General features: G+C 49.3%; 1 protein-coding gene across 3 annotated transcripts in view; it reads left to right on the forward strand.

The window, feature by feature from the left end:
• LOC123745079 (DNA-(apurinic or apyrimidinic site) endonuclease 2) overlaps positions 1–20,088 on the forward strand; it is an 89,891-nt gene extending 69,803 nt beyond the window's left edge. For 2 of the 3 annotated variants that reach the window (XM_069306259.1, XM_045725385.2), the window contains 2 exons: positions 6,675–6,893; positions 18,631–20,088. In XM_069306259.1, the coding sequence (XP_069162360.1) occupies positions 6,675–6,893; positions 18,631–20,010 (1,599 nt within the window). In that variant the 3' untranslated portion in view covers positions 20,011–20,088. The remainder of the gene's footprint in view (positions 1–6,674; positions 6,894–18,630) is intronic. The other variant, XM_069306260.1, reaches the window with a different exon arrangement.
• Positions 20,089–23,632: the final 3,544 nt, after the last annotated feature.

Raw genomic sequence — 23,632 nt, forward strand, 5'->3', positions numbered from 1 at the left:
ACTGTCTCTTATGTAAAACTTTGAAAATATAAGTATGTATGGATATACAAGTAAAGATATAAAGACACCCACATACTTATTCATAATAATACATGTATAAATATATTTTAAGCCTAAATCTTAAAATTGCATATAGCACACAAAACATATTTTGCCTCAAATATATACATGGTAATCACTCATTTGCTGTTACTAAAAGTTTAGTGTCTCCTCTATGGCTGCCCTAAACATTCAGATACTGGATGGTGATGTTGCCAAGCAATGGTCATCATTTTCTTACAAAGGCTGTAGAAGGAAAGTGAGGGACTCTGGATTTTTTTTCAAGGTGGGGGATGGTTACTGGTGGTCTGAGGAACAGATGTGAGCTCTATGTATGTGCAGGACTATTTTAACTATTTTAATTACACAAATCATATATATACGATTTGCGCCGTTTTGTGATAGTTACTCAAATCATATATGTATGATTTGCGCTGTTTAAGGGTTAAACTGGGTAGATTGAAGTCTCCAAGGAAGATAATATCTGGTACTGGGTTTGTTAGGTTATCAAGGATATTCTCTATTTTGTGGATCTGTTCAGTGAATTCCTCAACTGTTGCATCTGGCGGTTTGTATATTTAAATAATAAGTAGATTAATATTTTCTACCTTGATTCCAAGTACCTCTACCACCTCATTGGATGAGTTCAGGAGCTCTCTGCATGCCAGCTCCTCTTTAATATACTGACCTTCTCCACTTGACCAAATTACTCTGTCACATCTATATAGATTATAATTCGGAATCCAGATTTCATTATCCATGTGGTCTTTTGTGTGGGTTTCTGTAAATGCCCCAAATATTGAGTTCGATTCTATTAGGAGGCCATTTATGAACTTAACTTTATTTCTTGATTTTAATTTCAAGCCTTGTATGTTTGCAAATATGAATGATTTCCCACATTGTGTTTCACTTCTGGTGGGCTTTGGTACAGAGCACCACTTGGTTTTCGAACTTTAGTTATCCGAAAATTCCAGTTTCCCGATTGGGGTTGGGGAGTCATGCTACCCGAACAAAGTTCGGGTAGGAAGGGGTCTGCCAAGCGTCGCGCCGGCCTGTGGTGGTGGGTGGGAGATGGTTCAGTTGGCCTACTGACTTCACAGATTCACAGCCTATTATTCCTATTATTTTGAATTGTCATAAGGTTGGAATGTTCATTCTGTGCTTTTGTTTTACTTATCTGCACAATTAAGAAACTTCTTTGTACCATTTCGGCTCCAAATGCACGCACTGCGTCAGTGATGGCTGACTGGGGGTGGATGGATGGGAGAGCTTAGGTGGGAGGCACTATGAGAGAGGGGGGAAAATCAGTTAGAGAGGGAAAGAATTGGTCAGAAAGGGAGGGAGAGATGCTAGGAGGGAGGGGGAGGTAGGGAGAGATGTTAGGAGGTAGGCAGGAAGGGAGGGAAGTAGTGAGAATTAGGGAGGGGAGGGAAAGGAAGGCAGGCAGGCAGGCAGGCAGGCAGGCAGGCAGGCAGGCAGGCTGGCTGGCTGACTGACTGGCTGGCAGGCAGGCTGGCAGGCAGGCTGGCAGGCAGGCAGGCAGACTGGCAGGTTGGCAGGCTGGCAGGCAGGCAGGCAGGCTGGCTGGCTGGCTGGTAGGCAGGCAGGCTGGCTGGCTGGCTGGCTAGCTGGCTGGCTGGCTGGCTGACTGGCTGGTTGGCAGGCAGGCAGGCATGCAGGCAGGCAGGCATGCAGGCAGGCAGGCAGGCAGGCAGGCAGGCAGGCAGGCAGGCAGGCAGGCAGGCAGGCAGGCAGGCTGGCTGGCAAGCAGGGAGGCAGGGATAGTCACATGGTTGAACCGTGTGACCTTTAAGAGAGAGTGTGGGATGTAGGGGGGGGGGTTGTCGGTGGTGGGGGTGATGGGGGAGAGACCGGCTCACTCCCGAATTTTAAGCCTAACACACTCGACCCGTTAGCAGGATGGCAGGGAGGGAGGCAGGCAGGCAGGCTGGCAGGCAGGCTGGCTGGCAAGCAGGGAGGCAGGGATAGTCACATGGTTGAACCGTGTGACCTTTAAGAGAGAGTGTGGGATGTAGGGGGGGGGGTTGTCGGTGGTGGGGGTGATGGGGGAGAGACCGGCTCACTCCCGAATTTTAAGCCTAACACACTCGACCCGTTAGCAGGATGGCAGGGAGGGAGGCAGGCAGGCAGGCTGGCTGGCTGGCAGACTGGCTGGCAGACTGGCTGGCAAACTGGCTGGCAGGCTGACTGGCAGACTGGCTGGCATGCAGGCTGGCTGGCATGCAGGCTGGCAGGCTAGCTGGCAGACTGGCTGGCAGGCTGACTGGCAAACTGGCTGGCATGCAGGCAGGCAGGCTGGCAGACTGGCAAGATGTTCCTGCAGGCTGGCCGGAAACATCCAGAGGATGTTTGCCAGACATCATAATAATCAGCTAGGAACAATTAAGGACTTTTATAAAGCGGATCAGGACTTCACTTATTGGTGAGTACAAACAAAATACGGTCGCATTTATGCTATGAACCTGTCGCTTTTTTCCCCTAGAGTTTTTTCATAACTTTTTCGTAATATTTTTATTTTTTTACATTTCTAGTTTATTTTTTCCCTTTATTTCTCGTTTACGAACTTACATGTTAAGCGACGGGTCTCGTCCCCGAGGGGTTCGGGAACCAAGTGGTGCTCTGTAGTAGTTTTTGGTAGCTTTCTGATCACCCACTCCTGACCCTACAGTTCCTTTTTTGTTGGGACAGGGGGAAGCTAAGATTTTGGCCCTGGCTATAGCCTTTTCTTTGTGTTCCTTTTCCAGACAGTACATTTTTGTTTTAATGCAGTACATGTCCTACATAATTCTCCTCATTCCTTCCTCTATGATGTGTGCATCGTTCTGCCCTGCTGGGGCTGGTGGTACCGCTACTGCGGGTTGCAGTGTCACTGTTTTTTGCTTCATGTTTTGGCACGTGGTGCTCACTTGTTGGCCTTTGTCTGGGCCCCTGGTTCTTGGGGTTTTCGTTGCCACTTTGTTCTTGCTGTTTGCGGAGTTTGCGGTTCAGCAGTTTCTGCAAGCAGCTTTTTCTCGTCATCCGTTGTCGGACTTATTGTTCCTTCAGAGGGGTCCTCTGGGAGTGCCGGACAGGGCATGCCTGCTTGCCCGGGTTGGTTCTTTCCCAGCTCGCCGGGTTTGGGTTCCTGGTTCCTTGGCAGATGTTCCCTTTGGTTCCTTGAAAGCCTTGGTTCCGGTGCTGCTTGCTCAATGTCCGCACCCAGGGGTTTTTTCTCACGGCTACGCCTGTTTTCAATGATCGGTCCGATCCATGACGGGGGGGTGATTCGGTCTTCTCCTCGGGTCTTCAAGTCAGGTGTTTTTTAACTTGAGTCTCTCACCATCTATTTTGGTGATCAGGTGGCTTCTTTGATGGTGTCTCGCCTGCGTGATTCGTCTCGGCAGCGGTATGGGGTTTTCTGGCAGTCCTTCCTTTTCTTTTTGTCTCTTCATTGGTGTACTGCGCTTTTTGTTGACGTGGTCTTGTCCTTCTCTCGTGGAGGATCAGGACCGTCATTTTGATGCATACTGTTGCCTTGTCTCGTGCGTCACTGGCAGAGCCACTTCGGATTGCTCTGGTTTTGTTGTTCCTTCTGCACCGTTCGCAGGCTGTCTCGGGCATTGTTCACCTCCAGCCAACTCATGTGCCTCCTGCCATCCTGCTCTTGGACAGGGTGCTCTTTTCTCTATTCCTCTTGGGTTGTTGTGGCCCCTTCAGTTCAGGTTTGTTTCTCGGTTTCTACTTCCTTGAGTTCTGGTGATCAGTTTGTTTATTTGTGGCATCTCTTTCTTTCTGGTAGGGTTGGGACGGCTATTTTCCAGAGGGGTCCCTGGGTGTTGTTGCTGCTTGGTTGGTTGGCCGGGGGTGCATCTTCTTGTGTCCGGTTGCAGCTCTCTGCTGTTATTTGCACACTACAGCCTCTGTGGCCAGGGATGCACTTTGGGTTGATCCGGTTTTCCTTCTTCCCCTGTTCTCTGGTTTGAGTGTCTCTTCAGTCGTTCGCAGGGTCATTCGGTCTAGCCAGCCTGCAGTCTATTCCCGTGCCCATGACGTTCATAAGTTTGCTGAGCTTGCTGCTGTCTTTGGCAACATGTATTGGGCTGACATTCGGGCACGGGGTTTTTGGCAGTCGAACAGGGGTCCTGGCTGCATGCTACCTTGTGATTTTCCTGGGCCTGGGCCTAGTCGGGCTTGTATCGCTTTGGGTTGGCGGTTGCAGCCTGTTGTCTCAACTTCGTGTTGGGATGTGAACACCGACCACCTCCCGGATAAGTCCCTCTGTTTTCGTCTTTAGTGAAGTATCTGCAGAGAGCCATAGGGGCTCCCCCCAGAAAACCAGCGTTGAATGTAATGAAACACCATTTTATGGGAGAGTCCTGGAGGCTACCCAGCAACCCTCCCTCCCTCCAGTCGGCAGTTTTCACATACAGTGGTACCTCGGAATGCGAGTGTCCCTGTATGCGAGTTTTTCGGAAGACGAGCAGGATTTACTCCAAAAATATGTCTCGGAAGGCGAGGGTTACCTCAGGACGCGAGTTTGTTGATACGTGTACAGGCCGACTGGCGCGTGGTGGCATGGCGATCGCGCCTCAGTTTACCAGTGTCTCGTGTCCAGTGACTATCCCACCTGAATTCTTCACAAGGATTTACAGTTTTTTATCGGTTTTTTGGCCATTTGAGCATAAAAGTTGTCATTATATATCTTGCCATGGGTCTCAAGAAAGTCATTGATAAGGTTCAACCTAAGAAAATAGCTGTGAGTAGAGGCAGTAGAGGATGTCCCTTCTTGATTAAGAAAATGTGAGAAGTATGGGAAGAACTGCAAAGTTTTGTTGAAAAAACTCACCCAGATAAAGCTATATCAGGCCGTTGCATTGACCTTTTAAATGATAATGTGATGTCTTACTACAGACAAGTGTTAAAATGTAGGGAAAAACAAGTGTCATTAGACAAATTCTTAGTAAAACAAGCAAGTCCTAGTGGTATGCAGGCAAAATGTGGCAGAGTGTGCATACCAGTGAAGTCCTCACTGCCTGATGTGATAATGGAAGGGGACTCCCCTTCCAAACAGTAACTCCTCTCTTCCTCCCACCTCCTCACCATCTTCCATACGCCATCTTCCATCTTATTAGGTAAGTAATAACTTGAACATAATTTTGTAGGTTTATTTAGATGAATTAGGTATAAAAATTTAGTTTGATGTGGGTTTTTTGGGGTAGTCAGGAACGGATTAATTCATTTCCCTTTATTTCTTATGGGGAAATTAGCTTCGGAATGCGAGTTTTCGGAATACGAGGCGTCTCCAGGAACCAATTAAACTCTTAAACTGAGGTATGCCTGTATTTTGATATTCGGCCTCAGAACTGGGGTGTGGATCGCTGGTGCGGGGGGGTCAGGAGCTTCCCCTCCCCCCTCCCGGGGGAGGGGGGGAGGAGGGAGCTGCGCAGACATGCTGCATGGCTCGTGTGACATCATATTCCTTTGGTTGTCTTCATTTGGGGAGTTCTGTCTACTCGTTTGTCTATTTTTGTTGTTTTAACCAGAATAGGGGTTTGTTTTGAGGCGCCTTGCTGGGTGCCTGTCCCGGTCGATGGCAGATATAGAATGCTCCAAAGTCACATGCATTTCTATAGGCCATTGCTCCTCGTGCCTCTGTGAGGGGGCCAGGTTCTGGCTCGTGGTCCCCAATAGGCCTAGAACTCCACCCACATCGACTGATGCCAAAGTTAGGGATATCTATATTAGCCTGGATAGCTCCAGGGAGCCTCCGGGACTCTCACAGAAAATGGCGTTTCATTACATTCAACGCTGGTTTTTGAACATTTTCATCACTCTTTGTGGTTTGAAATGAAAAGTTTGGAAACATTTTGACATTAACTCTACCTGAACATTTATAAAAAATAAAAATATATATCCTTGACAATTGCACTATGAAGTTTTTGCCAAAATCAGTGTGCAGTGCTGTGATTAAGGTGAGGCCTTCTTCTCCTAAGCTTACTATTTTCTCAATGAGTTTTAACTTTGATGTTGCTTTGTCTATCTTGGATGGTGTATTTCCTTATGTAAACCTCCAAAAATTATTATGGACTTACTTTTATCTGCAGTGTTTTGTACTATTTACTGTTGGTAACCAGTTCTTTTCTAAATGCTTGTCCAATGTCTACATCTTGTTGCTCATTTCTGTTTTTGAATTTTAAATATATTTCGTTGATCGTTTCTTTCTCTTTTACAACTTGCACATATGTTTCCTTTTCTTTTCTTTCTTCTTTGCACTTTTCCAGTCCTTTGATGGATTGATGAAGATTAAGCCACCCAAGAGGTGGCACCGGCATGAATAGCCCATAAGTGGTAGATTTTTCGGAGTGAATGTGATCTTTGGTCGTGAAACGTAAAATACTGCACTGTGAAACGATAATCCTTTATCAATCACCTCTATTTGAGCTGTTAGTGAAGTTTCTTCAGGTTTGGAGGTATCTAAGCTAGTTAGCTACTGGCAGCTACCATATCACTTTTCAGAAACCTGTCATGACATTAAATTTTTAAAAGAATAATACTCAATATTTTTGTTTTGTTTGAGAAAATTTGTATAACCAAAGATTACTTTTTACTTTATCTAATAAATGTATTACTTCCAGGATAAGAATGGTTCTGAAGTGGAATTAGCTGTTATTAATGTGTATTGTCCTCGTGTGGATCCTGAGAAGCCTGAACGTCGTGCTTTCAAATTACGGTTTTATGAGCTTCTGAGACAAAGAGCTGCTGTCATTCGATCAACTGGCTGCCATGTTGTAATTGTGGGAGACATTAATACATCACATAAGCAAATTGATCATTGTGATCCTGATAAAGCTGAGGTATAAATGTTGAGTTGAGGATTTTTGCTCATTAATTATCAATTATTAAGGATTAATTTTTTTCTTGTTTATTGTCCTCTTCCATTTCCTCTAGAATCTATTGTATGTCTCCTTATTTGATTGTATTTGATTGTTGAATATGAATTAAGTTAGTTATTACTGGTTTTTAAGTGTGAAATCTGACAATAATTGTGATGAATATGGAATATGACTAATAGGTTGATATAATGTTTTATTAATCATTCAGTGTTGTGAATGAATTTGTTTCTGAAGGGAGCGCCCCGGTGACTCCCTGAAACTGTCTTCCTGAGATTACGTTAGTTGCTGAAGTTTGGTTTGCCTATTAGGCACCAGAGCCAGAACAGGGGCCCCCCCTCACATTGGTGCAGGGAGTGGGTGACACTCCATCACCACACCAGAAAAAGCCTCCAAAAAGTTGGTGCAGCTTCACAGATAACTGGTGGTTCACAGGAAATGAAGCCTCGAACCTACCAAACAACCTTGCAAATGATTCACACAAAAGGGATTCAGTCAAATGAGCTAGAAAATCATTAGTACTGATTACCTCCACCAGACAGCTTGGCCCAGGTTTCCAGCTGGCTCGCCAAGTCAGTCCTGTTTCTGATACTGGTGTCTTCACACCCGATAGTAGTGCTTCCGGTTACGATAGTTCACTGTCATGCTCCTAAGCATCAAGCTAAGTTCCTGTCATCCCTGGACTTTTGCTTGTCCTTTGGGGGTTATTTGCTTTGTGTAATGTTTCTAGTTTCATTGTAGACATCATGTACATGTTTTGATTTCAGCTTGTTGCTGGGCTTGAGTGGCTCCTTTGATGTTTGGGCTTCTTGCACTCATGGTTCTTTTCCCTGTGTGTCTACTAATACTGCCCTTCCACAGCCAGAGCTTTCCTTCTCTGGTGTGTTTGAGAAAAGAAGGTTCAATGGTTCACCCCTGAGAGGCCTCACCTTGGGCTATTCAGGAATTGTGGGTTTCTCTGTTTGAACTCTTGGTTGGGAGCATTCTTTAGTTGTGTTGGGGTGCACTAGGGCTTGTATGCATGCTGTGGTTGCTTATTGTAGCCTGGTGGTTTAGGTGAAGTGCCCCAGTGCCTGGGTTATCTCCTTGGTTAGTGTCCTTCAAGTCCTGGGAATTCCCTGCTGGATTGTCACCGTCTATATGGTGCAGCTAGTCAAGCCTGACCTCACTGTTTGTGAGTTTTGGGGGTGTTCATCATGTTTTGCTACCTGAGGATGATCATTCTTTCTGCCCCTGCCATGCTGCCTAATGGGTTGCTGATGTTTATGACTCGAGTCCTTTGAGGTATGTTCTCACTGGGTCTCTGCTTTAATGGATTTTGCTTCCGAGTTGGAGACTTTCCAGGCAGCCTTTATGGGCTTGGTTTTTCCGTGTTAAGCATTCGCTGCATATTGATCAGCTGGATGCCCCAGAGTTGGCCCCTGTGCTGCAAGGGACTCAGAATTGGAGGTGTTGGTGACCTCCACTTAGAATCTGTCCACCCCCTCTCTTCCTTCCCCTGCTGGTGTGGTGCACCTTGCTTCTGGTAATCCCCCATCCTGGTTCCGGCTCTGAAGCGTCTGAGGGTAGACGGAGTTGGGTTGGAATGTAACTCTGCATTTGTAGCTCTCAGGGCATTTGCCTTCACAACTGCCCTCTTGCTCCAAGCCTTCTTGGGGAGGACACATTCCTTTCTCAGGTGTTGGATGAGGAATTTAGCTCTGCCTTGGGACTGAGGGGAGCCCGAGGAGTGGCCCTGGGAGCCTTTCAATCCTTCGTGGTTCTTGGTCTTCTTGGAGAGTCTCATGTTGCAGGGGGATAATTTTTTGTATCCTCCCTCTATGGTAGATCACAGTAAGTACCTGTACATAAGGTTTGAGCATATAAATATAAATATATACATATAATATTGGTTGCAGAAGTAACATCAATACTGAAGCTGCAGCTGCTTTGCCAGCGCCGCATGATATGAGGCGACAGTATTCGGCGTAAGATAACAGTCCTGGAACAACCATGAAAGGAAGGACAAACGAATCCTATCAGAGAACAAAGTACACCTACACAGTGATAGGAAAAACCAGAAGGACCACCAGGAAACTTCATACTGCCGCCGAGACGAAGCTCGCAGGTGGGAGACCAACAATGAAGCCAACTGTGCCCCATATAAGTGATGATAGACTTGAGTCAGAAATTCCAGACATGAAGACTGGAGGAGAAGAAGAAACCAGCCTTGTTTCTGGCTGGACCGATCTGCTGAAAGAGGCGGAGCCGCAGGGAAACCCCTTGGGTTTGGACACCGAGCAAGCAGTGCCTGAAACCAAGGCTGGGCCGGCCACCAAGGAGCCAGAAGGACAACTCTTCCCTGGTAAGTCTCCAAGCGAGCTACGACCTGAAGTAATGGCTGAACCGGGGGAAAGAGGGTTACAAGTAACCCCACCTCGCCCAGTCCTTCCTGAAGGCATTGCATTTGGGGAAGGGCGCCACATATACCGGGAGATGCCTTGACCACTCCGACACGAAGAGATCCACTTCTGGAGGCTTGAACGTACGGCAGAGTCAACTGAACGAGTTGGCGACGATCGTTCATTCCGTGGACAGGGGAATGAACTAGGACAGGCTGTCCGCCATGACACTGGACACCCCCCCGAATATGAACCGCCAGGAGAGCCAAACCCCGAGAACTCAGCAGATGAGCCACCCGAAGCGACCAGCCCCAAAGAGCCAAGTACCGCATGGAACCTCCTCAGTACAGGCAATGACCCACCAGGGAGCAGTCCAAATGGAGCCGGATTGTCGATCCGTGAGCGACCTGAACCCTCCAAAGCGACATCCACACAGCTGCGAACTCCTGCACTGTGCTGTGAGCCTGACGGAAGGACGGACCCCACCGTCCTTTACCGGCCTGGTGAGCACTGGTCACAAAGCCCCAGGCAAGAGATGACGCGTACGTGAACACATCGGCAAGGGTTCGGGTAGGCGCCAAGGCACTGAACCCTGAAAAACCCGAAAGAGGAAGCCAGCGATGCAGCAACCAACGCAAAGCCCCCGCTGACCGAACCCAGTGGTCGCAAGAGAGGCGGAAGGGACGTCCCCGAAGGGATCAGAACAGCCAACGAAGCCACACCCGACCCGGGGGGTAGACTATCATGGCAGTGTTCAGGCTCCTGCACAAATTCTCGAGCAACCGCCGCATGACCCAGGAGCCTCTCTGGAGCAGACGAAGGCAAGAACACAGTCAAAGTAGAGACGCCAGAAGAAGAGACTAGGAAACGGTCCTAGTGTCCCACACAAGACCCAGTCAAGACTGAACCTGAAAGTGAACCAAATGGGACTTCTGCCAGTTCACCAGGAACCCAAACCCGGCGAGCTGGAAAACAACCAAATCCCTGGCGAGCAGGCATGCGGACTGACTGGGAGCCCAAACCAGCCAGTCGCCGAGGTAGGCCAGAACTCGAATACCTAACAAATGCTGGCGGATCACCACGACTTGAGTAAGGCGTGTGAAATCATGAGGCGCCAGATTCAAGCCGAATGGAAGGCAACAAATGTGGTAACCTTGGTGCTCCACAACAAAACATAGCCAGTCCCTGAACCTCGGACGTGCCAATAAGTGTCCTTGAGGTTCAGGGATACCATCCAAGCGCCTGACTCCAACAGAAGACGAACCTGGGAAAAGTAGTTATCCAAAAAGAGGGGCAATAAATCTACGGGTTCAGATGGGATAAGTCCAGAATGAACCGCAGGTCCGCATAGTCCGGTTTCGGGACTGAACTATGTATACATACATAGACGCGATAAAGTATCTAAATTATTGGGATCATCTCAAAGCTCTCCAAATGTACTCGCTAGAAAGACGACGGGAGAAATACCAAATAATATTTACGTGGTAAATACTGGAGGTCCAGGTCCCAAATCTACACAGTAAAATAACAACATACTGGAGTGAACGATATGGAAGAAAATGCAGAATAGAACCAGTGAAGAGCAGGGGTGCCATAGGCACAGAGAGAACTGTATAAACATCGGAGGTCCACGGTTGTTCAACATCCTCCCAGCGAGCATAAGAAATATTGCCGGAACAACCGTAAACATCTTCAAGAGAAAACTAGATAGTTTTCTCCAAGGAGTGCCGGACCAACCGGGCTGTGGTGGGTATGTGGGCCTGCGGGCTGCTGCAAGCAACAGGCTAGTGGACGAAACTCTTACAAGTCAAGCCTGGCCTTGGGCCAGGCTTGGGGAGTAGAAGAACTCCCAGAACCCCATCAAGCAGGTATCAAGCAGGGACTGGAAACAGGCGGGAAACCCACCCGAGGGACGAAGTCGTTTTGACCACGTCCAAGCAAATCCACTCCGAGATGACCTGACAGCGCAGGAGAAGAGGCCTGCCCCATCAGCCCAGAACCCCCCGTAGGAGGAGGGGGCCCCCCTAATGCCACCACATGCTGCACAAAATGACCCAAAAGGCCCACAAATCATGGGACCAAGCACGAGCAAACAGAGCAAGATTCCCTCCCCCCATTGCCCCATCAATGGGACGAACCGCGAAACCTGTGCACCTAAGCGATACACAGGGTGATCCCCGCGCCAACCAGAAAAGATGGAACCGAAGGCTGCGCCTGCCTTGAATATGACACCACAAGCCTACCATAACTGGAAGAACCCAAGCCCTGGCACGACCCTTCCGGGAAGGCGAGTGACTAACGCGTCTGAATTCTGGATCCTGAACTTACTGGATCCTGCAGTCTCTCCGAGACACAAACCAGAGTTTTACACAACTCCCCCATGCACTCGAGCTATGTCAATAGGCCGGTCTCCCTCTCCGCCCTTACTTCATTACATAGTAAGTAAGTTCAGTAGAACTTCAGTTTTCAACTCTTTTGACCATGTTGTAGCTCAGTCGATTAAGGCAGCATCTGGGATGCTCTTGGATGCAAGTTCGAATCCTCGTCATGGCCCTTGTGGATTTGTTCACTCTGTGATTGCTCGAGGGTTTGTACGGGAGCCTGAACTTTGCTGTGCTGGTCTACCCGCCGGGTCGGGTTTGGCTTCGGGTTTGTCTTCGTTGGCTGTTCTGGTTCCTTCGGGGGCCGTCCCTTTCGCCTCTCTCACAATCGCTGGGTTCGTCTTCCAGGGGTCTTGCATCAACTGCTGCGTCGCCAGCTTCCTCTTCAGGTTTTTTGGGGTTCATTGCCTTGACACCTACCCAAGCCCTTGCTTGATGTGTCCACGGATGCATCGTCTCTTGGCTGGGGCTTTGTGACCAGTGCTCACCAGGCTTCAGTGACCGGGGACGTGCTTTGGGTTGACCCAGTTTCCCTTATTCCCTTTTCTAGGGTTCAGGTCTCCCAGGTCGTCCGCGGGGTTATTCTGTCCAGCCAGCCTGCAGTCTGTCGTAATTCCTGGAAGTGTGAGAATACCTGTGCCTACGACGTTCGTAAGTTTGCTGCTCTTGCTGCTGTCCTTGTTAACATGTCTTGGGCTGACATTCGGGTGCGGGATTTCTGGCGGTTGAACAGGGTTCTGGCTACGCACTACCTGGTCAGTGTTCCTGGGCCTCATAAGGCCTGTGTCGCTTTGGGTCATGGTTGCAGCCAGTTGTCTCGACTTTGCGTTGAGGAGCGAGTGCTGACCGCCTCCCGGGTAAGTCCTTTTTCTTTTTCTTTTTGTCTTTGGGTAAGTAGCTCTGGGGAGCCAAAGGGGCTTCCCCCAGAAAATCTGTGTTGAATGTAATGAAACGCCATTTTCTGGGTGAGACCCAGAGGGTCCCTGGCATCCTTTCCTCCAGTTGGCATTTTTTTTGCATTTTTGTCATCTAGCCTCAGAACTGAAGTGCAGGATGCTGGCACGAGGGTTCTGGGGCTCGCCTTTCCCCCCTCCCAGGTAGGGGAAAGCTGAGCAGACGGCGGCGCGGTATGTGGTGACGTCATGCTCATTTGCTCATTTTAATTGAGGAGTTCTGTCCACTCGTTTGACTTTCAGTAGTATTTTCAACTAGGATAGGGGTTTGTTTTGGGATGCTTACCTTTCTGGGTGCCTGACCCGGTCGATGGCAGACAGAATGCTCCGTAACCACATGTGCAATTTCTATTGGCTATTGCTCCTCGTGTCTCTCTGAGGGGGCCAGGTTCTGGCTCGTGGTCCCTGGAAGGCCTAAAACTCCATTCACATTGACTGATGCCAAAGTCTAATACAGTGGCACCTCGACTTACGATTGCCCCAACTTACGATAATTTCGAGTTACGATATAAATTTGATCGGAAAATGCGACTTGACTTATGATAGTGTCATCGACTAAAAAGATATTCGTTGATACATGTTCCGGTTGACCGAGCTCATTGTTCACGGTCACACTAGCCAACCTGCTTCAGTTTACTAGAGCCGCCCGCTTAGTGATGATCATGCTTATAAGAAATTCTATTTTTTTAATGATTTTTCTGTGGGGAGCCCCTACGGCTCCCTGGAGCTTATCGGGCTAATGTATATTAGACCGGGACATTAGTTAAGGAGTTCAGACCAACCAGAGACCAGTGCCAGAACCTGGCCCCTTCAGAGAGGTTTCAGGGAGCAATAGCCCTGGAAAACCCCTTGTGGTTGGGGTTTTCCTTATCTGCCATCAACCGGGGTTAGGCACCCAAAAAGGTAGGCATAACAAAACAAACCCCACATAGTAAAAAAATAAAACAAAAAACCGAACAGAGAGGTAGAAACTCCCTACAATCCCAAGGAAACAAGAAAACAAGCAAACATCACACTTTGCTGCCGCGCCGAATGTCCACGTGAGTGGACACGTCCCGGGGGTTCAGCTTTAGGAGTTTTGTTGGTAGACTTAGCTGCCAGTTTGCAGTACCTTGCTTGGGCTTCACTTAGCGTGTTACCAAGGCTAAGGGCCCAGGGAAACACCTACGGGGGCTACGTGGTCCAATGGCTGTGACCACCGAGTCCCCTCTCGCGTCTTGCGAGTTTGAAGGTTACTCTGCTCCCCTTGTCTCTGGGTGACACTCACTGGTTTTGCCTCCATCATGCTGCCTATTGGGTTGGTGATTGTTTTGACCCGGAGTCGTGCAACATGTACTTACCTAATTGTGCTTGCAGGGGTGACGAATGTCAGACGAACAGACATGTGTTGTCTGTTCGTACTCCAGTTCACCCAAGCTACTGATGATGATATGTGGGTGCAGGCAGCTAAGGCGTTGCATGCTAGATTTAGGTTGCTGCAATGCGCTCGGTTGGTTGCGGCCCCGGATGCACCAAGACTGCCCCGTTTTGGTTATAGGGACCCGGACTGGGGGGTGGGAGTCGCTTCGGCTCTGGTTCCGTCCGCCCCTCCTAGTCCTTCCCCGTCTGTCGTTCATTCGATCCCCCCATCCCCCACCCCTTGCTTCGGCTCCGAAGCGTCTGAGGGTTTCGGAGTCGGGGCAGGGTCTAGTTGGTGTTGAGACTCTGGTGGTCTTGGGGATGTCCCCTTCTCAGGTTGCGGTGGAGGCATTCGAGCCTGGTCCTTCTGCCGGAGCTTCTGGGTCTAGCCAGTAGGCCCCCTTCATTCCTTCTTTTTCGGCAGTTCCTGCTTTTTCTTTGGAAGTAGGGGGTTTGGAGGCAGGCTTGGCCCCGGGTCCTCAGGGTGAGGGTCCCGGAGTTGGGGAGGGGTTGGCTTGAGGGCCTTAGGCCCTGTTGGACCCCGCCTGGGTTTTTCTGCCCTCTGAGCGGGGCTTGGTGTTCCAAGGAGAGGGGTTCTCTTTCGCTCCCTCCGCATACGAGTTGGATTCGGTGTCCAGCCCTCCCCGGGTTCGGTTCCATGATCCTGCGGGTTCTTCGGTTCTGTCTTTCCAGAGGTTTCCGGCTTCCCGCGTCTCGTCTTCTGAGGTGCGGGAGACCTTGGCGGCTTACCTCCTGCGCGACCCGGAGTATGCTTTCATGATGGATCTGCATTCCTTCGTGTACAGCTCTTCTAGTTCGTACTGGGTTCATTATGAAGTTCCGGAGTCGTCCTGGTTGGCAGACATCTCTTTTCTCGTTGGAGGCTTGGCACACATTCTCTCGGTCCCGCGCGCTTGAGTGGCGAGAGACTCTTTCGGCTTTTCAGGTTTTCTTGGCGGGCGACTTCGAGCATCTCAATGCTTGTTTGTTCGCCCCTGCCCTTCCGTGGGATGTTGGTGTCGTGCAGCTTCACGTGCAGGTTCCTTTCCTTTCGGCTGCCTTGATTGCGGAGTATTTGCGTACTCGTGGCCTGCTTGCTTCGGCCCTTGGTTTCTTTTTTCTGAGTTGTTGTTGTTGCCCCCGGGGGTTCGTGGGGAGCCTTTCCGGAAGGGTCGTGCCAGGGCTCGGGGATCTTTTCATCGTGGTAGGCCATTGGTGCCAGATTCGGGGCAGGTGCAGCCTCTGGTCGGCGCGGGGATCGCCCTCTTCGCCGTTTGGGTTCCCGCAAGGCGCATCGGTCCTTTCGCGGTTTGTCCCATTGATGGGGGGTGGCTCGCCCTGTTTGCTCGCGCCTGGTTCCACGATTCGTGGGCTTTTCGGGTCGTTTCGTGCAGCCTGTGGTGGTGTTGGGTGGCTCCTTCTGCCTTGGGGGGTTCGGGGCTGGCGGGGCAGGCCTCTTTTTCTGCACTCTGTCAGGTCATCTCGGAGTGGGTTCACTTGTGTATGGTCGAAATGACAGCGTCCCTCAGGTAGGTTTCCCGCCTGTTTCTGGTCCCGAAACTAGATTGCGCGGACCTCCGGTTCATTCTGGACTTGTCCCGTCTGAACTCGTGGGTTTATTGCCCCAACTACAGGATGACTACTCTATCCCAGGTCTGTCTTCTGTTGGAGCCAGGCGCTTTGATGGTGTCCCTGGACCTCAAGGATGCGTATTGGCATGTCCTCGTTCACCCGAGGTTCAGGGACTGGCTCGGTTTTGTTGTGGGGCATCAAGCTTACCGGTTTCGTTGTTTTTCCTTCGGGTTGAATCAGGCGCCTCATGTTTTCACACACCTTACTCGGGTCGTGGTGTCCCGCCTGTGTCTGTTAGGTGTTCAGGTTCTGGCCTACCTCGACAATTGACTGGTTTCGGCTCCCAGCCAGTCCGCGTGTCTGCTCACCAGGGATTTAGTTCTTTCCCAGCTCGCCGGGTTTGGGTTCTTGGTGAACTGGAGGAAGTCCCATCTGGTTCCTTCTCAGGTTCGGTCTTGGCTGGGTCTGGTTTGGGACGCTCGCACCGCTTCCTTGTCTCTGCTTCAGGTGGCAGAGACAATACAATAAACAAATAGTTTTGCTGTTATTACACTATATATACAGGTTATATATAAGTATCTGCATGTTTTCTCACCATAACGAACCACTAAGTTCGTATTGTGAGTCAAAATGCAACGAGGAGTGAACGCCACACACCTGCCAGCCACTTGCTGCCACTCCCTCAACTACACCTCACTCGCCTTCATTCTCCTTCCATGATACTGTTTTTGCACTTATTCACTATACACAGATGTTATATATAAGTATTTACATGTTTTATTCATCATAACTGTGCATCTAAGCTTGTATGGTGAGTAAAGGCAATAAGACGTAACTACTCACACAGTCAGCTGGTGGCGGCCGCCCTCAAGGCCAGGCACACTAATATTTCTCCTCCAACAATATTGTTTGTGGTGTTATTACGCTATATACACATACATTATATATAAGTATCTACCTTCTTTTTTCACCATTCCTGTACAAATAAGCTGGTATGGTGCCCAAAGACCATAGTGACCACCAGTAAACAACGTGACAAGTCGTGCAGACGACGCACCTCCCTCACCAAAAAGGCAGCTCCCAACCTTCTCCTATTGCTGTTATTACAATCTATACACACGTTATATATAAGTATCTACATTTGTGTACACTATAGTGAACCACTAAGCTGGTATGGTGAGTGCAGTCAATAAAAGGTGGCCACACACAGTCAGAAGACAATGCCACCACCCTCCCTCCCACAGCATTACTCCTCCTTCAATAGAGCACAGCGCTAAATATCACCACAATTCTGCTATTATCAGAATCCTGGTCAGTTTTATCAGTCAGGGGGGTCTTCTGTAATACTATCATCACTAAATAATAGCATGAACATATATATATTTTGACATTTTTAGGCGATGCTGTGGTCACAAGCTGAACAACAGTGCTGTGTGCTCATGGTGCATGCATCAGCCTTGATGGCTCGCTCAATACTGAAGCTGTCACACCCAGGAATGTTGGCCACTATTTTTTTTCGAGGTGGCGTCTGTCAACTATCGGTCGTGGCTGCACTATAGCTGCCCCTATCCCACGCGGGACGTTTAAATTGAGGCGCTAGACACTAAAACAGCTATTAATGTATTGCACAGTTCCGGTTTTGTTTCTCAAATCATCTATATATGTATTGCGAGGAGGTCTAAGGGTTAAGTCTAGCCAGCCTATGGTTTATTCCCGTGTCTACAACGTTCGTACGTTTGCGACTTTGGCTGCCGTTTTTGGCAACATGTCTTGGGTTGACATTCAGGTGCGGGGTTTTTGGAGGTCCAACAGGGTCCTGGCTGCTCGCTATCTGGTAAATGTTCCAGGGCCAGGTAGGGCCTGAGTTGCTTTGGGTCGGCGGTTGCAGCCAGTTGTCTCAACTTCGCATTAAGGAGTGAGTGAAGAGCCTCCCGGGTAAGTCCCTGTTTTTCCTTATCTTTAGGTAGCTAGCTCCGGGGAGCCGACGGGGCTCCCCCCAGAAAACCAGCGTTAAATGAAATGAAACGCCATTTTCTGGGCGAGTCCTGGAGGCTCCGGTGCCTTGGGAGCCGGCCGAGCGGACAGCACGCTGGACTTGTGATCCTGTGGTCCTGGGTTCGATCCCAGGCACCGGCGAGAAACAATGGGCAGAGTTTTTTTCATCCTATGCCCCTGTTACCTAGCAGTAAAATAGGTTCCTGGGTGTTAGTCAGCTGTCACGGGCTGCTTCCTGGGGGTGGAGGCCTGGTCGAGGACCGGGCCGCGAGGACACTAAAAAAAAGCCCCGAAATCATCTCAAGATAACCTCCCCGGCATCTCGCCCTCCCTCCGGCCGGTGGTGTTTTTCGTGCCTTTTGACATCCAGCCTAAGAACTGTAGGTTGGGTTGCTGACGGATGGGGTCTGGGGCTCCCCCTTCCCTCCTCCCGGGGAGGGGGGGGGGGTTGCGCAGACAACAGTGCAGCAACATGATTACGTCATGCTAGTTTGCTAATTTTCGTTTGGGGAGTTCTGTCCACCTGTTCGGCTTTCGGTCACAATAATTTTAAAAGAATAGGGGGTTTGTTTTGGGGTGCCTACCTTTCTGGGTGCCTGTCCCGGTCGATGGCAGACATAGAATGCTCCCAACCACAGGTGGGTCTCTGTAGGTCATTGCTCCTCATGCCTCTCAAAAGGGGGGGGGGGCCAGGTTCTAGCTCGTGGTCCCTGGTAGGCAGAACTCCATGCATTGACTGATGCCAGACAGATATACATTTCCATCCAGCCTGGATAGCTCCAGGGAACCTCCGGGACTCACCCAAAAAATGGCATTTCATTACATTCAACGCTGTTTTTTTTTTTTTTAATATTCGTGAGGATACATGTTCAATTAGAAGGATGGTGTGAGAATACCAGTGTACATATTTTAGCTTGATTTTGTATTGAATTGATTCTGAATGGTTTATCTTGTATTGAATATAAAGACATTTCATTTTGAATACAGAGGCTGATCTAAAATTTGCTATCTCTTACGACAGATATTTGAGAAACGACTGGATAGACTGTACCTGAGCAATTTTCTCGTTCCACTGTGCAGGAAAGATATTGAAAATGCTGGAAGAAATTTATATGAAGACTGTAAAGTTAATAAGACCTGTAATAATACTGTATACAAAAATAAGCTTAATGCATATGATCAAGTGACTGGCAGTGGTTCATCTCTCTCATTACCAGAAAATAAACTAAGAAACATTAGTAATGTAGAGCAGGAACTTGCCAGCCAAAATGTTAGTGAACAAATTTGTATACATATAAATACTAAAATGAGCTTAGATAAAGAATACATCAAAGAAGGAAAGGACAGATGTACAAAACAGAAAGGAAAGCCAGTAATCAGGGATGAATTTGAAGATGATGAGCTATCTGAGAACCATTTACTTGTGTCAAACACAGACTTTCAAGTGGTTGATACATATCGTTACTTCTACCCTGACAAGAAAGATGCATTTACTTGCTGGAATACACTTACCAATTCCAGATCAACAAATTATGGAACAAGAATTGATTATGTGTTCTGTAATGAAGAATTTCTTCCATTTGTGAAAGACAGTTTAATTCTTCAAGACATAATGGGAAGTGATCATTGTCCCGTGGCTATATTGGTTATAGGGAAATTAATTCCTTCAGATAGACTTCCCTGCAATTGTGCTAAATTCTTTCCAGAATTTCGAGGGCAGCAACAAAAGTTATTGTCATATTTTCAGTCACAGGTGCCCTTGCTTGATGGTCAAATGAGAAGAAGTCAGAATTGTCAGAATCTTCCTAAGCCTTCGAAGGAAGGAGTTTTAAATCTTGAAAATTCACACTGTAGCGTAAAAAGAAAAAATTACAACACTAAAACTAAGTCTTCAAATAAAAAAAATTGTATAGAAAAACAAAGGAAACTGAGTTCGTTCTTCACTTCAAAAGTAAGGGATCAAGGCACCCCCATTGTGTCACCAGACATAGAAGATACTGAATTCGGAAGTCAGAGTTCAAGTCAAAAGTTGAATGATGCAAAAAGTACACACACATTACTCAGTAATTCAAGGCAGATAGAAAATGATGAAAGTGCAAGCCTTGACTGCAAAGATGTTTTTTCAGATGACTTGGCTTCATCAGCAGAAAGTATTAGAAGTTGCCCAGGAACCAATTTAAAGTCAAGCCAAAGTAAAACTGAAAATTTAGGATGGAACTTCCTAATGAAAGGACCAAAACTGCCTCCACTCTGTCCAGGGCACAATGAACCAGCTGTTAGGCTTACAGTTAAAAAGAAGGGACCAAATATAAATCGGCAGTTTTATGCTTGTGCCAAAGGTGTAGGCAAGGAAGGTGATCCAAATGCTCGGTGCAACTTCTTTAAGTGGGTAGGAAAATAAGTGTAAACAATTGATAAAAGGTTTACAAATTAAGTGCATTGATATTTTTAAATGTTAAAATTAAAGTTTTACATATTTTGCAAGCTATCAATAATGTTCATTTATTCCTATTTGTCCTAATAATTTTTCTGGGGGAGCCCCTATTGCTCCCCGGAGCTTACTAGGCTGATATGCTAATGTCAGACTTTGGCATCAGTCATGTGTATGGAGTTCTTATGGGCCTACTGGGGACCCCCCCTCCCCGCTCAGCTCGTTGTCGCCGTGTGGGGGCTTAGTGGGCGGCTGCCGGAGTGTGATGCTCCTTGGGACAGTCTTCTGTCCTTTTCTAGCCTTGTGCTCCTGCTGCCGTCCTCTCCAATTCTGCTGGGCATCTTTTCCTTTTCCTTCTGTTTCGTTTTTCTCCCCCCTCTTCTCCTATCTGCTTGCCGTTTCCTGCCGACCTTTTGCTCGTTCTGGTTCTTCCCTTGGACTTCTTCTATTTTGACGCCCGGGTGCTTGAGGAGGCATACTCTTGCACCCGTAGAACTGTAGTACCCAACGTCGAGAGCGAGGGGAACCTTTTATTGTCAATCTCCCTTTCGTCACTGAACCCGATCTCGACGGACTGTCGGTTTCTTAAGGTGGCGTTTGTGGGGTGTATACTCACGACGCACCCCTAGGAGGCCCCGACAAGATCGGCGATAGCTTCTTGTTGGGTGTCCTGCCTCTAATTGTGGCTCCATGGTGGGTGTGGGGGCACATTCGTGAATGAATTCTTCTTTTCGTCAAGATGAAAACCCCTGTTTCGGCTTCTTCTGGTTTACCTTCTCAGGCTCGTGGGGTGGGCGACCAAGCCCCCGAGTCGGTCCGTATTGGAAGACCGGGCTCTGTAGCCTCCGCTGCATTGGGCCCCGACCTTGCTCCTCCTTTAGCCTCTCTGACTCCTTTCCCTGGCTCCCCTCCCTCCTCTGTGGTTGGGTCGAGCCCCAAGCCCCCAGTGGTGACTACCTCGTCCCCTGGCGCGGCTCCTTCTCTAGTTGTAACTACTGCGCCTTTTCACCCCTCTCTCTCTGGGGGTTCTCACCGCCGTCCTCGTCACGGCCGCCCTCGCTCGATTCCTTCCAGTTCTGCTACCTATCAAGCCTTGTTTGGTCCCGCTTCGTGGGCCAAATATTTTGATCTCCTCCCTCTTGATTCTGCGCCTCCTGACGATTTCTCCCTCCATCGACATCTCATTGATTCCGTGGATGCCTCCATTACTTTCAACCCCTCTCGTCTCGGTACACGTGTCGTTGCTGCTGCTCCTCAGGATGCTGCTTCCCGCTTGGCTGCCTTATCCTGCCTTGTCGAGACCCCCGTTCGGGTCTCGAAGAACGCTCAGTTGAATGCCAGTGTTGGCACTATTTTGCTCCCGCCCCATGCTGCGACCGGTGTTCGGGACCTGCGCGACTGCCACGATGATATTCGTCATATCCTCGCTGCCCAGGGCCATTCTATTCTCCAGGTGGACACGTTTACTCGTCCCCCTCGTGGTAGTCGCCGTCAACCCCTCCGGGTTGTGAAGATTACCTTTGATGGTAGGACCCTTCCACCCTCTGTTATTCTTGCTGGTGCCAGGTGCTCTGTCCAGGAGTACATTCCTTCTCCTCGGCTCTGCAACAAGTGCTGGAGGTTTGGGCATGGTGCCCTCCGCTGCTCCGGGACTGTCTCTCTCTGTCCTTTGTGTGGTGGCGAAGGTCACTCTAAGTCGGAGTGCACTTCTCCCCAGGCTCGTTGCCTCAACTGCGGTGAGGCCCATCCTACCTTCTCCCGTGCGTGTGTCCATTACAAGCTTGAGGCAGCCGTCCTCAACTTGAAGTACCGGGAGCGTTTATCTTTTCCTGAGGCGAGGCGCCAGGTTCACCGGCTCCCGCCTTATGCTAATATCTCTTATGCTCGCGTGTTGCGCTCTTCCTCTCCTCGTCCTTCCCGCCTTCCTCAGACTCACAACCGTTTCCGGGCCTTGGACCCTGATGCGCCCACTGCCCCCTCCTCTGTTCCTTTGGGTTCTCTCCCGAAGGATCCTCCTCCTGGTCCTCTGTCTGGGGTTCCCCTTCCTTCTACCCGGTCTGTCGTGTCTTCTGTGTCTTCTTCCTCGTCCCCCTCCGATCCTCCTTCCCATCCTCTTCCTCCATCTATCGGCTCTCCCCACCGCCTGTCGGTGCGGGCGGATGTCCATCGCTCTCCTAACGGCCGTCGTGTGTGCTCTCGTTCGGCTTCTCCTGTTGAGACACTGGAATCCGTTGCCCGGTACGTAGTTGCTGGGACACCGGTCTCTTTAAGTCAGAAGCGTAAGCCTGGCTCCTCTCCTTCCTCTTCCCCGGCGGGTAAGAAGGCTTCGCTTTCTTCCTCAGCTCCTCTTTCTGGCTCTGTTGCTCCTTCCCCTCCCGTTTCAGTGCTTGCGCCCCCTGTTCCTGCTATGGAGGTTTCTTTGGCCCCTGCTTCCCTTTCGGTTGCTGCTCTTGCTGGGGTGCGCTCCCCTCTTTCTACTCCCCCTCTTCCTGCTGCTGTCCTTGACTGCTCCTCTCCGTTGTCTCCTCCTCTTCCTCCTCCTCCTCCTCCTCCTCCTCCTCCTCCTCCTCCTCCGGACCCTGCCCGCCCACCTCTGATCTGTTCTCCCGTTTCCTTCCCTCCGTCTTTGCTCAGTTTACCCATGCCCCCTAACCCTGACTTTGCTGACCCTGATCCCGACCCTGATATTCTTTAACGTGCTCTGTTGCTCTTTCGCCTTTGTTTCTTCCTTGTTCTCTGTTTTTGTCCTTTCTCTTCTCGTCGTTGTCCATTCTTCAATGGAACGTTCGAGGTTATTACGCCAATTTCCTCGAACTCCAACTTCTGATTTCGCGGTTTTCGCCCCTTTGTGTCTGTCTCCAGGAGGCAATGCTTGGTGCTCGTCCTGGTCGTTTTCGTGGCTATTCCTTTCTCTCCCCCCCCCCCCAGCCATTGCTGGGGCTTCTAATTCTTCTGCTCTCTTGATTCGGGCTGATGTTCCCTTTGTTCCTTTACTTTTTCCTTCGCCTCTCCATTGTTCTGCTGCTCGTATCTTTGTGGGGAAATGGTACACAGTTTGTTCCATTTATCTCCCCCCGAGTGTCCCGCTCTCTCTTCCTGATTTGAAACACCTCCTAGACTCCTTGCCGGAGCCTGTGCTCCTGCTGGGTGACTTCAATTGTCGTCATTCTCTTTGGGGTGACGTTCTGACGAATACCCGGGGTCGCCTCCTTGAGCCGTTTCTCCTCTCTTCTTCCCTGTCTCTTCTGAATTCTGGTGAGCCCACTCATTTGGACTCTCGGACTCGCACCCTTTCTTGTCTTGATCTTTCTCTCTGCTCTTCTTCTCTTTACTCAGATTTCACGTGGCAGGTTCTTGATGACCTCCATGGAAGTGATCATTTCCCCATCCTTGTTTCCTTTTTCTCTTTTTGCCCTTCCCTCTCTTTCCCTAGGTGGCAGTTTGCTAAGGCAGACTGGACCCTATTTACCCTCAGTGCTGCTCTCTCTGACCTCTCCCTTCTGCCTCTCTCTCGCGCTCTCCTTCTTTTTCATGACACTGTCTTCAACGCTGTCCTCCGCTCTATTCCTCGCTCTTCCTCTCGGGGTCCACG

Source organism: Procambarus clarkii, chromosome 57, assembly GCF_040958095.1.
Source record: "Procambarus clarkii isolate CNS0578487 chromosome 57, FALCON_Pclarkii_2.0, whole genome shotgun sequence".
Classification (NCBI taxonomy): domain Eukaryota; kingdom Metazoa; phylum Arthropoda; class Malacostraca; order Decapoda; family Cambaridae; genus Procambarus; species Procambarus clarkii.